At 49.2% G+C, this 13761-nt stretch overlaps 1 protein-coding gene across 3 annotated transcripts in view; it reads left to right on the forward strand.

Moving 5' to 3' along the window:
• Positions 1-7943, forward strand: part of LOC140657701 (uncharacterized) — a 49049-nt gene extending 41106 nt beyond the window's left edge. For all 3 annotated transcript variants that reach the window (XM_072875073.1, XM_072875071.1, XM_072875072.1), the window contains 5 exons: positions 1275-1449; positions 2225-2429; positions 2870-3492; positions 5232-5377; positions 6249-7943. In XM_072875073.1, coding sequence (XP_072731174.1) covers positions 1275-1449; positions 2225-2429; positions 2870-3492; positions 5232-5377; positions 6249-7044 — 1945 coding nt within the window. In that variant the 3' untranslated portion in view covers positions 7045-7943. The remainder of the gene's footprint in view (positions 1-1274; positions 1450-2224; positions 2430-2869; positions 3493-5231; positions 5378-6248) is intronic.
• The last annotated feature ends 5818 nt before the right edge of the window (positions 7944-13761 follow it).

Below are 13761 nucleotides of genomic sequence, written 5' to 3' on the forward strand. Positions count from 1 at the left end.
AGCTGGAAAGTTGCAAACCAGCTTTTCTGGCCTGACAAGAGAACCAGTTTGTACTCTGGGAGATTTGTTCCCTCTTCAGTGATTTCAGTGTTGGCTGATGGTTTGTTACCGGAGCCAACTGTCATTCATTGTAAGGACAATGCCCATCTGTCTTACGTATTTGCTTGTAGCTGACAGTGTTGGAATTGTGCATTAGCAGTATGACCTACCAGTGTAAGTTCACAAGTGAAGCCTTTAAGAAGCAGATTTTTGTCATGGGAGACTTTTGTTAAGCATAAAATACATGCATGACCTGAAATATGTTCCAGACGTGGGCTTCCTCAATGTACAAACATCCATATCCAGTCCTGACAACCTTTCTTTTTAAAGGAATCCAAGCCCATAAAAATTAAGTAAGCCCAAAATGAAAAAATTAATATTCTTCCAAGCAGGCTGCATTATGCATGGAAATAAGGTGTCTTAGAGAGTCTGTTAAAAAAAATGTATCACAAGTAGTATCACAAACTACAGCCTGTCAACTACTCTGTCAAGTCAGTGGTTTTGCACCAGACTGTGTCTGTCTGGAGAGGTGGTGCTGTCTACAGAGAGGGGAACGTGGGGTTGGAACAGGCTGCCTGTAGCAGCCAGGCCAGGCCCTTGTTAGCACCAGGCAGCAGTGCATAAGAGCATCCCAGAATTGCCAAGTGAGAACAACAGACTCTGCCAATCTTTTCAGGACTCTTACGTGCACCAAAAGGCCCAATCCTGAGTTCACTGAAAGCAGAGGGAAACTTTCCAGTGGTTTCAGCGGGCTGGGGATCATATGAGATGAAAAACAGAGGGAAAGCTCCTTTAATCCTCTAATCTCTTCAAAGTATTACAGTTTTTAGCAGGTGATTTTCTTCCAGATGAGCAATATCGTTTCTGTGTTGACAACATCTCTTTAAATAGGAGCAAATGTGGATACGGCCTACTTAGAAAGAGGTTTTTCTGGTCCCTATGGGAGAACCTCATGTTTTATGGACACAAAAAGTGCCCTGTGAACACCCGAGACTTGATATCCCAGACTGATGCTGGCCTAAGTGCAATTACCCAATTTGCACTGCTATGTTTAGAGCCCCTGAAACACACACACAGCCATCCATGCCAACCAGTCTAAATTCCTGCCTGCGCTTTCCCTGAACTGTTGTGGGAGGTTGTTCGAACCTGGGCTTGCTGCTCAGTCTTATCTATGTTGGGAACAGCAGGTGAACTGCATATGTGATGTTCATCGGAGTCTGGTTCTTCCCCTGCAGCTGCAATGCTGAGACTGCTGCCAAATCCCCCTCCAAGGGACAGTGTGATCTGAGGGAAGCTGATATCCCACCTCCGGAGGACAGCCAGCAGCCCACAGCGATGTCCATGGCAACAGAGACCTGGGAGGACAAGCCAAGCAATGAGACATCCAGCGACAGTCCACCTGCAGGGAATGTAAGGGAGAGGAATTCCCCTCTCATCTTGGGCATGTGTTCAGGATTTTTTTTCTTGTCAGAAGCTCTAAAGGATCCCTTCGTTCTAGGAACTGGGCAGGCTGGGAGCCTGGGATCTGAAATCACACCAACTCCCATGAGCTATTAAACTCTGTTAGAAGCATTTCTAGTGCCTTTTTTATTACAGTTAATGAAACAGGAGTCGGTTTTGTGCCCCGCCTATCTGCCACCGCATCTCTTGCAGGGAGTTCAGCAATAACCCCTTCATGGCTTTTGGTGTGCCACCAGCCCCTCATTGCTGCACTGCCCAGGAGATCAGACAGACTCCCTCCTGGTCCCCACTTGGTCAAACTGCTAATGTAGGTAAGGCATAGAGACTGGAGTTTCTGACCCTGCAGCGCTGAAACGTTCACAGAACAGAGGCAAGCTAGCTCAGATCGCTGGAGGACAGGCTCAGCACCCCCTTTAGGCCCTTAGCCAGGGCTATGCTGTTGACTTCTTCATGGTTATTTGACAGCCGTGATCCAGCCACTACGGAGCCACTGTACTCAGAGCTACACAACAGCAAAGGGAGAGGGGTCCTTGCTGTTAGGACTAAGCAAGACAGAGGGACCTGGGGGGACAGATTTCTTAATGATCATGTAGCGGAGCTGCATTTACAATCCCACCGCTGATGAGTTTCCTTTTCTCTCCTTTGGCAACTAAAATCCAGCGGCTGCAAACCAGGTGCTGCTTTGACCACTGCCTTGCTCCAAACCCACTTGCCTTTCTTGCAGACCCCCAGTCCCAGCTGCCGCCGATCCAGCTCCGACATCGTCTATGAGAGCACGGATGGTGCCAAGGCCCAGCGGGAGTGCCGGCTGCGGCCGCACTTCAGTGACCCTATGCCGACAGACTCGGTGAAGAGGAAGCAGCTGGAGCTGAAGATAGCAGCTGCAGCACGGCAGCACGCACAGAAGCGCCGGCAGGAGCGAGACTACGGTACCCACATTCTGCACACTCAGAGGGGGTTGATGGGCCACATGCTGAGCCCTGCTACACTGGTGTAAATATGGAGTGACTCTAATGACCTGGGGGAGGGAAGCATTCTGGGTTTAACCCAGGCATGCAAGAAATCAGGATCTACTCTGCTGTGTCTTTGTCCCTGCCTGGCAGATGGCAGGGGAAGAGAGAGCCCAAATGAGTTCACAGGTATGGGCAGTGCAGGGATGACAGGCCCCGAGCTTCACCTGGGAGCCAATTACTTCTGACTCTCGCCAGTCTCAGCAGCCAAACAGGAGGGGAGACAGCTAACAGCCCTGCTTTCACCAGATCTAGCCGGCCCCACAGGGTTCCTGCCACTCATGGCTGTGCCAGCTTGAGCTCCTTAGGTGAGCTCTGTGCAGCTGGCAATGCCTGTAATGATTTGTGTCTGTTCTCAGGTCCAGTGGTAGCAAAAGCCAACCTTGGCCATGGTGGCAGCTTTGATGAGACCCGCCGCGCCCCACGTGGCTCCCTCCGCTCCAGACATCATTGGAGCAATGTCAGCAGCCTGAGCACGGACAGCGGGATTGTTGGCGTGAACGATGTCCGGGATGATCTGGATCCCAGCGAGGCCACCCGGACCAAGTCAGCAGATGTGGAGAGGGCAGATAGTGGCATTGGCCAGATGCCAGCCAGAAAGTGGAGGAACAGGGCATCTGAAACGCTGAGCTCCCTGCAAGCCTGGGAAGCCCACCGTCCCTGCACTGACTGTGGAGAAAGGGACCTCCCGGTGGAGACAGATGTGCAGAACTGCAATCAGAGGCGGGCTGACCTCTGCGAGAAGTGCCGCAAGCGCAGGACGGAGCGCAAGGAGTCTGTGCTGGAGTTTGTCAACACGGAGGCCAGCTATGGAGAGGACCTGCGCATCATCAAAGAGGAGTTCTACCTCCCCATGCAGGCAGCTGGGCTTCTGAGCCAGGAGCAGCTCCTGGGCATCTTCAGCAACATCCAGGAGCTCATCGACCTCAACGAGAACTTCCTGGAGGTACTCCAGGAAGAGATCGATCAGGCCTTTGACCAGGTATGATGCTGCGTGCTCTACAGGCGCTGGACCAGGCAGACAGGAATAGGTTTTGCATTAGTGAGGCAGCATAGATGGAGCAGGGGATCAGGAGGTAGGACTCCTGGGTTCTGGTCATCTGCCCAGTACCTTCCTTCCTCAGCGAGGAATAAACCAGTGATTTCCATAGGCCTGTGCCAGGTCACAGCTGCTGGCCTCACTCTCTGCTCTGGTAATGCCCCTGACATTAGCAGGCCATCAGCAGTCTAGCTCCTTTATCCCATTAACAGGATCTAACTGTCCCATTACCAAAGTTAGCTTTAAGCCAGTTAGCTTGGACACTGATAAGCGTGTGACCATGGGGGCACAGAGCTCAGCTTGGTCTGGCCACCAGAAGAATGGAGGGGACCGAGCTCACAGGCCACGCTCTTATCCAACACTGAGCTGGCTCGCTTCAGGCTGGCTTGGGTGTATTTGCCTTGGGTTGCCCTTTATTGCAGCTTGCCTCTAGGCTGGCTGTGTGGCTAGGCAGCACAGGCTGCTCCCTGCTCTGGTGACAACTGGCCCTTACAGCTCTGTGTACCAGTTGCTTCTACCGATACACCCTGCCTTGCACAAGGGACTTTCCTACCCCATGAGCGTGGTGGTCAGAGGGCAGAGAAATAGAAATAAGACTCTAGAGCAGCAGACAATCACTGCAAAGGATACATAAACAGCTCCATACCCTCCTTTCTTCAACAAACCAAAACCCACTTGTTGCTGTATCAGTCTCACCAGGATGTTTTGTTCTCTAGGAAACGCATCCCTCCTTTCCCTTCCCGAAACCCTGCATGTCAGACTGAGCGACACGTGTCTCAAAAACTGGCAACTTTGACAACCACTCTCATGCACCTGGCACAGTGAAGACAGATGTGCACTGCGGGTGTGATGTCCCCTGTGAATAATTTATTGAGACAATGGCTTCTACAAAGAGCCGTGGATTTCCCTGTCTCCTCCTCCATGTTGCCCTTTGCAGTCAGAGCTCAGTACTGCACCAAAAAGCCGCCAGGAGCCAGAGAGCTGCTCCCTCTCTCGCTGCTCAAATGAGTAGTGATTGCAGAGCATGTCAGCATACACCTAGACAAAGCCAAGAGCATTATGTGGCACCAGATTCTTACTATTCCCTTATTTTGTTACACATCCAGAAATCAGAGAACAATTTACCATGAAATTTATTTTTCACTTAGGCATCAAAGTAGCCAGTCAGAGCACAACTGAAGGAGACTGCTTCCCAGCCAGACCAGTTGCTGAGAACAACTGCAGAAGTTGTTAAGTGCCACGTCTGTTACCAGAGTTACAGGCTGCCTCTGCCCATTTGCTCCTAAATGCTCTCTGTTCATTTATGCACTGCTGCATTAGCCTTAGGGCAGACCTGCCGGCAAGAAGGGCCCCAGTACATCCTCCTGACTAGCAGGCACACTCTGGCCTCTGGCCTTTGAGCCCCTGCTCTGGTGAGCTGGCCGAGCCCACAGAAGCAGAGAAGACGTCTCTATGTGTAGAAGAGCAAGCAGTTAGACCAGCTTTCTTTCCCCTCCCCACACAGTGCTTCCCCCAGGACCTGCAGGGACTGCCTTTCCACCAGGAAGGGTGAGCCCAGTTCCACCTTTGGTCTGGTGTTCACCAGATCCTGCAGTAGGTTCATGCTGATAGGACTGAACGCAGGCTCCATGCTTGTGCCTCTCCTGAGCTAACCCAGCAGGGGCTGTATTGCATGCTTGCAGGGTGATGATGACCTGATGACCGTGTGCATCGGCGAAATATTTCTAGAGTTCGTCAACATGCTGCCAGCCTTTCAGACCTACTGTCTTCAGCAGTCCTCCTCCGTGAATATGCTCAACGCGCTGGAGAAGGAGAAAGAGTTGCTCAGGTGAGAAAAGGGCTGAGCGTATTCTTCCAGGCTTTGGGGACAGGAAGGCACCAGGCTGAGGGTGAAGCCTTTGTCAGCTCAACTAGATCAAAGTTTTGATGCTAATGTTCTTCAGTGATGAGCTGATCTCTCTTGGGGCGAGCAGAGTAATTTACTCTCCAAAACATATTAACCCCTTGATATCTCCACTGAGGCAGCCAGTTGGTCCCCGGCTGTACACTATATTTTGTGGTACCAGTGTTTGCCCACTGACTGCTGGGCTGAACTTTCACCAAATAACACCCAGCTGAGAACAGCTCTCAGTCCCTGCGCCAGAGCATGGTTTGGATTTCCACTGGGGAAAGCCACTGTATGAAGCATGCATGGCTTGAATTTGTTTCCCATTCCTAGCCCTGGCCTATTGGGCAACGTCAGGCGAGTCACTTCTCTCTTTCCACTGCAACAGCTTAAAATGATGACGGTACCAAATTCTGGTTTAGACTGCTTTGTAATCTAACGATGAAAGGAGCTACAAATTAGTGTAATCTGATATAAGCTGATGTATCTGCCTCGGACCTGACGTAGGTACACACTACGTCAGTGTGTACCAGACAAAGATCACACCCTCGTTGTTTTACAACGATTTAATAGAAGGCTGCCAGGATGTTACGTGCTAGTGTCCCAGGCACCTCATCGCTGTTCTGCAGCTGAGCACAGCTGCAGAAATTGTTGTTAGTTTTTGAGAAGACAGAATTCACAAGGCTGGCAAAACCAGAGGGGGGGCTGCAGTGCCCAGCAGCTGTCAGCACCACACTGTTCATTTGCATTTAGGATTTCAGCATCTGCTGGCAGAACAGCCACCATTTCATTCCCTCTTCTTAAATCCCTGCAGAATATTCCTCAATGTCTCCCAGAACGACAACACAGCACTGCGGCGGATGAACTTGAGGTCCTTCCTGATGGCCCCTTTGCAAAGAGTCACCAAGTACCCACTGCTGCTCAGCAGAATCATCAAGGCCACCACTGAGTACCACCCAGATCATGGCAGCCTGCGGGAGGCCAAGAGCCGCATCGAGTCCCACCTGGAGCACATCAACATGAAAACCAAGCAGGAGGGGAACACGTGGACCCTCCGCTCCTTTCGCCAGGACAGCAAGAAGAAAAGGGAAGTCATCAACATTGAGATGAGAGAAACCGCCCTCAAAACTGTAGGTTGGCTGCGGGAGGAAACGCGATTTGTGATGGAGGGGTCTCTGCAGCTGGCCCAGCCCCCCGACGGCCAGTGGGTGAAGAAAGGCAGCAAGACCCTGAAGTTCCAGAACATGCAGGTCCTCCTCCTGGTGAACATGAAGCGCGTGTCTGAGTCCAGCCTGGAGTCAGCCGAGCCAGGGCCTGTGAAGGATGCCGTGCTGGTACTCATCAGGGACAAAAATAACGGGAAGTTCCATTTGCTCAGGGAGCCCTTGAGGCTGAGTAACTGCATCGTCTCTACTGATCCTGACTGCGACGACACTTTTGAACTCATTGAGATCAGGCGGGAGGCATTTGTGTTCCGGGACAGCGACCGGGCACGGACTCACCACTGGTTCAGGCAGATCAGGCGGTACTCAAGGGAGCTGGGCTCCTGGAAGAAGCGGCGGAACGCGCTGCCCAACATCATGATCAGCACCCCTCACACCAGGCCCTGAGTCCTGCGCAGGCAGCACGCAGGGAGACTTGGCTTGACCAGTGCCACGTGCAAGAGGACCATCAAGAGCCTCAGTGGCTTGAACTTGCTCTGCTCCATGGACAACACAGGGAGGAGCCTGGCTCATGAAGACTCTTAGCAGCACTGGAAGCAAGCATTACAGCCTAATTCTGATCTCCAGCCTCAGGACTCACAACCTGTTTGTGGCTGATGTACATGCAGAGATGGCTTCCCTCAAGGAGCAGATCTCTGGAAGAAAATACTGAGTTTAACTTGTTAATATTGCACTGCGGGAGAATGATGTATGATGCTTGCCATTGCATGGATTGTGTTGAAAGCCGGTCTTGACAACATGAGAGAGGTTTCCACCATTGACTGTATTTCATCAGCATTAGGTAAAGTCAGGGTCAAAACTAGGTGCAGTATTATGCAACAGTAGAGGAAAGTTGGAGAAAATGATGTTTTCCACTGCTACTCCTAAGCACTATATTTCATTGTTCACCTCTGTATATTCAGTCAAAATACTTGTTTAACAAGAAAGGTCTTTCATCTTTAATCCAAATCAAGTAGGTATCAATTTGCTGAGATTCAGCTGCATGCACACAGCAAGGAAAAAAAAATCAGACAAGTATAAAAGGAGTTCTTGCTCTCTGACACATACACCCCAAATACGTGTAGAACCTGTGGAAGAGCAGTATACCCCCACTGAAAGTCTGTTATTTAACTGACTTAGGGACTGGAACATAATGCTGCATCTGAAATATCTCAGAAGTGTATGTAAATATAGCTCCGCTACCACTAATAGTGAACTTAAAAGTTTGCGATTATTTAAATGATGTAATCTAGTGTATTTCAAAATTTAACTGAAAGGAACAATTTACATTGTACTGTAGAGTAACATAAAAGGTTTTAATAATTATGTTTCAATGACTTCAGGTGGGTATTTTTTTGAACACTTGTTTTCTGGAGTAGATATTTCATTTAGTGTGGGTGGCATTCAGGTGAACAATGTGCCCACGTCCGTTCTTTGGATCCCCTGAACAGAATTCAGGGGCTACTCCTAATGAGACTGGGAGAACAGTACAAGCCTGCTACCCCAATTCTCACTAGACAACAATAGACTGGCACAAAATGTTATGCCCGGGCAGGTCAGGCCCCGGCGCACCAGACATGAGAGCTGAAACTGAGGCCACAAAAGCGCTCCCCCATAAGGTCCAGCCTCTCTCAGCTCCGCAGCAGGGAAATGACTCGAAGCTGAACAATGGTAAAAAGGCAAACAGGGTTTAACCTTTTCAGCCTGACGTTACCACTGACCGCGGCCTTGCGATTACAAGATCAGCAAAATGTCACGCTGTGACTTACACAGCAAAGGCCAGATTACAGCCCTAGAGGCTAAGTTAAAGGAGCCTGAGTTTTGGTCGGTGGGTCTCAGAGGACAGCCTGTAAATGTTCTTTCAGCCGCCCCCAGGGTAAGGACAAAGCCAATCAGTATTATTCACTCCCAACAAAGTATTTCTGTTACAGGCATTTATTTTACAGGAGGATTCACACAAAGAAGCATAATTGTGCATTTCTCCAGAGATCAATCAGCATCAGTGAGCGCACAAACAAAAGTGGACAGAGGCTACCTTCACGTAGGTAGCCCTAGTCTTGTAAAGTCACCACTGACCCAAGGCCTGAGCAGGCCTGCAAACCATGCCCAGTGCTTTGTCCTCCTGCCGCAGCTGCCAGGGCTTGTTACACTGCTCTGGGCACTGAGGCAGGCACCAGCAGTGAGACATGTGCATACTGGCTCTATTTTCTTTTCATCTGCACTGTCCAGCATTTTTGTCCTTGAGGAAATGGGAGTTGTGGCATCATCAGGGGCTTTACAAACGCGTACCCAAGACGTGAGGGTGGCAGCACACAGCTGAGCGCTGCAGCGAGCGATAGCTGGCAAAACGCTTGTTGGGGCAGCAGCCTGACTCCCTCAAGTGAGATGGAATTCCCTCCAGCTATTTCTAGTCGTTAGACAATAAATTGTTTGTTCTCCCAAAGTATGCACTGAACACCCAGTGACGAGCACGACGCATTGCTTTTATAAGTTTGTTGCTTGTTTTTCAAACAGATGGATGCCTAAGCAGAGCAGCTGCTGGAGGAAGATTTCTCTGATGCTGTCATGACAGATCTGCATCTAACAGCCTTCAAGCACCACTCACCTAAAATGCAAAAAGCAACAGCTTGTAGCACCTTTGTTTTCTCTCCCAAGATCAAAATGGCGCAGCTACCTTCTCTTCGTTACCACCAGTGGCAGTTTTGATAAGGGAAGGCATAAGTACACTAAGCCTAATAGCTTAATTTATCCAAACAGTGAGTTTCCTTTCTGGAAAGTTTTCAATTACTTTCCAGCACAGTGATTTTCTCCACACCAATTCACGCTCAAAACCAGCAGTGGACTGTTTGTACAGTCATATCTTTAAATCAAGATACCTTTAGTCACCCTGGCTGTTCCAAAAGGTTAGAGAACAATAAGTATATGTAAAAGATCTGATATGTAGCATCAATCTTGCGTTTGGGTGATTGTTCAATTTGTCAGATTCAGGGGTTTTCTAGGTATCACAGGAAACACCTGCCTGCCAGGCTCCTCGTAATTATGGCCTATTTCCTCTGAACCAGGCAAACTCTCCTCTAAAGAAGGTCCATAAATAATCACCGGGTGTTGAGTTACAAGCAGGATGTGTACTTGGTGCTGTAGCCCTGTCCTAAAAAACCTGTGGCCAGGGAACAGCACAAGCTCTTTGATCTGGGACAGCCTGCTACAGGAAGCGACAGCCCAATTGTTGAACCTGTCAAACTAGACAGAGGTTGTGCTTCCAATGTTACTTATCTTTGATGTATCCGGTGTGTGCTCAGCTGCTTGCCTGCCTTTAAATTACAGGTGTTGAAAGCGAGCACGAGCACAGAACAGTCTCTGTGGCCCCGCGAGCGTTCATGCTGTGGGGTGAGCCTGCAGAGGAAGGGCGAGGAATGTCGGCACACTGACAAAGCAGTGGGTTTCCATAATCCCCAGGCACCTTTCTGAACTGGATGATCCCTCTCCTGGGAAGTTGCAGGTCTTTCAGTATCACATGTACATATCTTACTTGGCAGCCCTGGAGATTAGTTGTGCTGTATTTTTCCATTCCTGATTAACAAACCTGACAAAATGCTATTATAACCCAGGGTACTTGGGAACAGCGCTGTCTGTAAGCCAAGAAAGCAATTATTTGTTCCAAACTGGCCATCCTAGGGCTCCATAATATTTTTACGCCTCTCAGAAGTCATGGCTGACAATACTAAGATTACTTTTCAAGACCCCTGCCCACTGAACTTACCCTGCTAGTACAAGCAAGCCTCTCTGGAAGTACATTGCGGGGGGGAGGGGGGGAGAGAAAGTCAGATTACTCCCTTGATTTATCAGAACTCATAAATGACCTTTAACAAGAATTTAGAATGAGTCTTGCTGGTCATTTATTGGGAAAACAACAACAACAGGCAGTCTTCCTCATAGAGTCCATGTAGTTTTGAGCTCAAGGCAGAGACACAAGAAGACACAACACTGGATTAAGAGCCCCCTGTGAGATCAGGTCCCAAGGAGAGAAGGAATAGCTACTTTAATTTAAGAGTCAGCAGCCTGGGTGGGAAAGCCTGAAAAAAGCACAGGGAGATGAAGAGCACATACTTTAGAGGGCAGAGACTTCTGCTTTAGCGAACAGAGATCTCCTCCTTTACGGTGTTCTTGTACATTCCTGGTTGTCCTTAACAGAAGTGAGGACGGGGAAGGGGCGTTCAGCGTGGGTCTCCACTATGTGACCCAGAACACATCTGAAAGGGAGCACCAGCTTTGGTCTGGCAGCAAGAAGCTATTGTAGCTGTCACTAGAGAGATTGACCTCAGCACATCCCAAATCCTGAAAAAAAGCTCAGAGATAATCTCGGATCTCCTGCCTTGGGGAACTTCAATCATTCCATGCACGTGAATCTATTATGGAGCTAAAGTCTCGGCAAGGCAGATCTCCAGCAGGAGATTCTGGTGAATCTTGCACTCTCTTGCTTGTCCCCGACATCCTCAAAGGGAAGATAATTCAAATCTATCGTCAAAGATATCCCTTCAGGGCTCATGGATGAGGCAGCTGTAGTAACTCTCTTTTCATTATATCAGCCGTGTCTCCTCTTAGATGTATGTGGGGAACCAGGTGAGATTAAGCTGGAATTAGGCTGACATTCCCTGACTTGAAATTGGAAAAACCTGGAACCAAAAGCAGTGGAGGAAACTGTCCTGACAGAGATCAGATAAATGTTCAAAGATCTCACTGTCACCATTAAGTGACCTTCTGTCACTTCAGTGGAATACAACAGAGCAAAAAGCCTTACCAGTCAGGCAGACAAAGGAACTGCCTTATTTCTCACAGAGGCTGCTGCAGAATATCAACATGACTAGAAACAGGTACAAGCAATTAAAAAAAAGAAAATCAAAGTTTTGACAATAACACTGCACAGTCCAAAAACTCCACGCCCCAAGGGCACTCATTAGAAAAAAAGACATTTCCCTCAGGAAGTTGAATGTGGTCCCCTAAGGGAAACCTTTCTACAACGTGGATTGAAAAGTTGAGCGATAGGAACATAGAGGATCCTCTTCAACAGAGAGTGAAGAACCCTAACGAGGGATCGGAACACAGGCAGAGCATCCTCCAGCACTGGTCTCTGCCCAGGCTTGGCTGGGAGCAGTTACACAGCTGGAAAAAGTTGAAAAGCTGGCATTACGCTCTAGGTCCATTAGCAGGGATGAATGTAAAGGTAATTTGCAACTCTCCAGCTCAAATCCTGCCCCGGCGCAATCTCTACCAGTGCAGGCTTTGCATCCCTGAGAAACGGTTGCAACTGCAGGTGAGAAGACTCAGACTGCAAACAGCCCTCCCAGGGAAGGGGCCCTGCATAGGAGCAGGCAAAGAAACCCTTTGTTTCGGCAGCGGCGGAGCCCCAGGTGGTTTTGAACCCTTCCCTCCTAGTGCAGGAACCTCCCTTGCAGTGCCATAGTCACATCCTTGGGAGGACCCGCGCCAAACGTCTCTCTGGGTGTTGTGGGGAGGGCTGGCAGATGAGAATGGGAAGCCTGGAGGTCTCAAGAAAATCACAGAGCAGATCCCATGACTGATGCCTGGGGTAACCAAAACATGCAAAGAGCACAAGGCCTTTATAGCCCTGGAGTGTTTCACAGGGGCTGACATCTCAGGCTTTTTCTTCCTTTTAGGCTTTCTGCAGTCCCTGTTGAAGTCTCCAACAGGCTGCGGTGGTCGTCAGACTTCACGGAAGCCTGCGAGAGCTGCACAGGGCCCCAGTGCAGACCAGAGGCAGCCAGACAGCTCTCCCTGCCAGGATGGGAGCCAGCAGGCTTCCTGGGGAGCAGATAGCACCCTTGCAGGGCTCAGGCTCTTACATTTTCCCCAGCAGAAGCAGGTTAGATGTTTGTACACCCATAGCGTGAATGTGCAGATGAACAAGCATCCAGACAAAGAGTGTATTCCCCCTTCTTTCAAGAAAGGACTTGTTTTAGGACAACTATTTTCCCCTTGGGTAGGGCAATCCTCCAGTGATAGTTAACCAGTGCAAGTCAGAAGTGCTGCAGTTTGAAGTGACAATAAACAGAGAGGCAGAGAAGCCTGCAAGGAGACACCCATCTTCAAGTAATTCATGCCTGACCCACAACACGCATACAGGAGATATATACTGTAAAGGACTATTCCTTTCAAAATCAAACACTTATGACACTCCGTGAATGCAGCAGGCAGGAGGCTCTCTGAACAGCCCCTACACACGCTTCAGTACAGTTGCACCACAGAATCCAGCAACAGACAGTACTTTAATGAGGGAAGATGGACCGCTGATGACTAACAGGTCAATATCCAAACACAGACCCCAGGAGTCATCCATATTAACTTTCTGCTCTCGTTAATTGCCTTGGTGTGTAATGACCTTACCAGCTGAAAAATGCTATAAGGCTCTACAGCACAGAAGTCATCACTCTGCAGTAAAATGAAGGGAAATTATCTACCCAAGGAGAAAATCCTTGGCAATGCTAACAGAACTAGAAGCAGTTAAATTACTTCAAGAAAATCAGACAATTTACCACAGTGTTACAGCTCAGTGAACACTTAAAGCTGGCACCACAGGGAGAAGAAGCCTCCCTCCACACACTGGCACAGTGTGTATGGGACTGTGCAGTGAACTGGATTGGGAGCAACCACCACTGAAAAATAAAGATTGTTTCAGCTAGATCAGTTCCTTGATCCAGTTCACTGCACGAAGACGTGTGCTGGCACTAGAAAAGGGCAGTCTGGAGGTGATAATGCGTCCTTTAACAAGTGCCAGTTTAAAGAGGTTGCTGGTGTCGGGCTGCAGTTAATCAATTCCAGCAGACAGAGCGCAGTTCAACAGCCAGCCCCAAGGTCTACTCTGCATCCTGCCATGGAGCTCTGGTCACCCCTATTTCCCGAACGGTTTCAGGTCAGCACTTTCATTGATCTGCAGGGGTTGAACAGGCAGTGCTATAAATAAAGAGCAGTTAGTTAATCAACTATTTAAGTACCCTTTTTACTGAAATAAAGAAAACCCGCAGAAATGATGTCAAGATGGGGGAAAAAAACCCCAAACCAGTGAGTGAATACAAAGATGATCCAAGAGAGCGCTCCCTGGAACACACT

The sequence above is a fragment of the Ciconia boyciana genome, chromosome 10, assembly GCF_034638445.1.
Source record: "Ciconia boyciana chromosome 10, ASM3463844v1, whole genome shotgun sequence".
NCBI lineage: Eukaryota > Metazoa > Chordata > Aves > Ciconiiformes > Ciconiidae > Ciconia > Ciconia boyciana.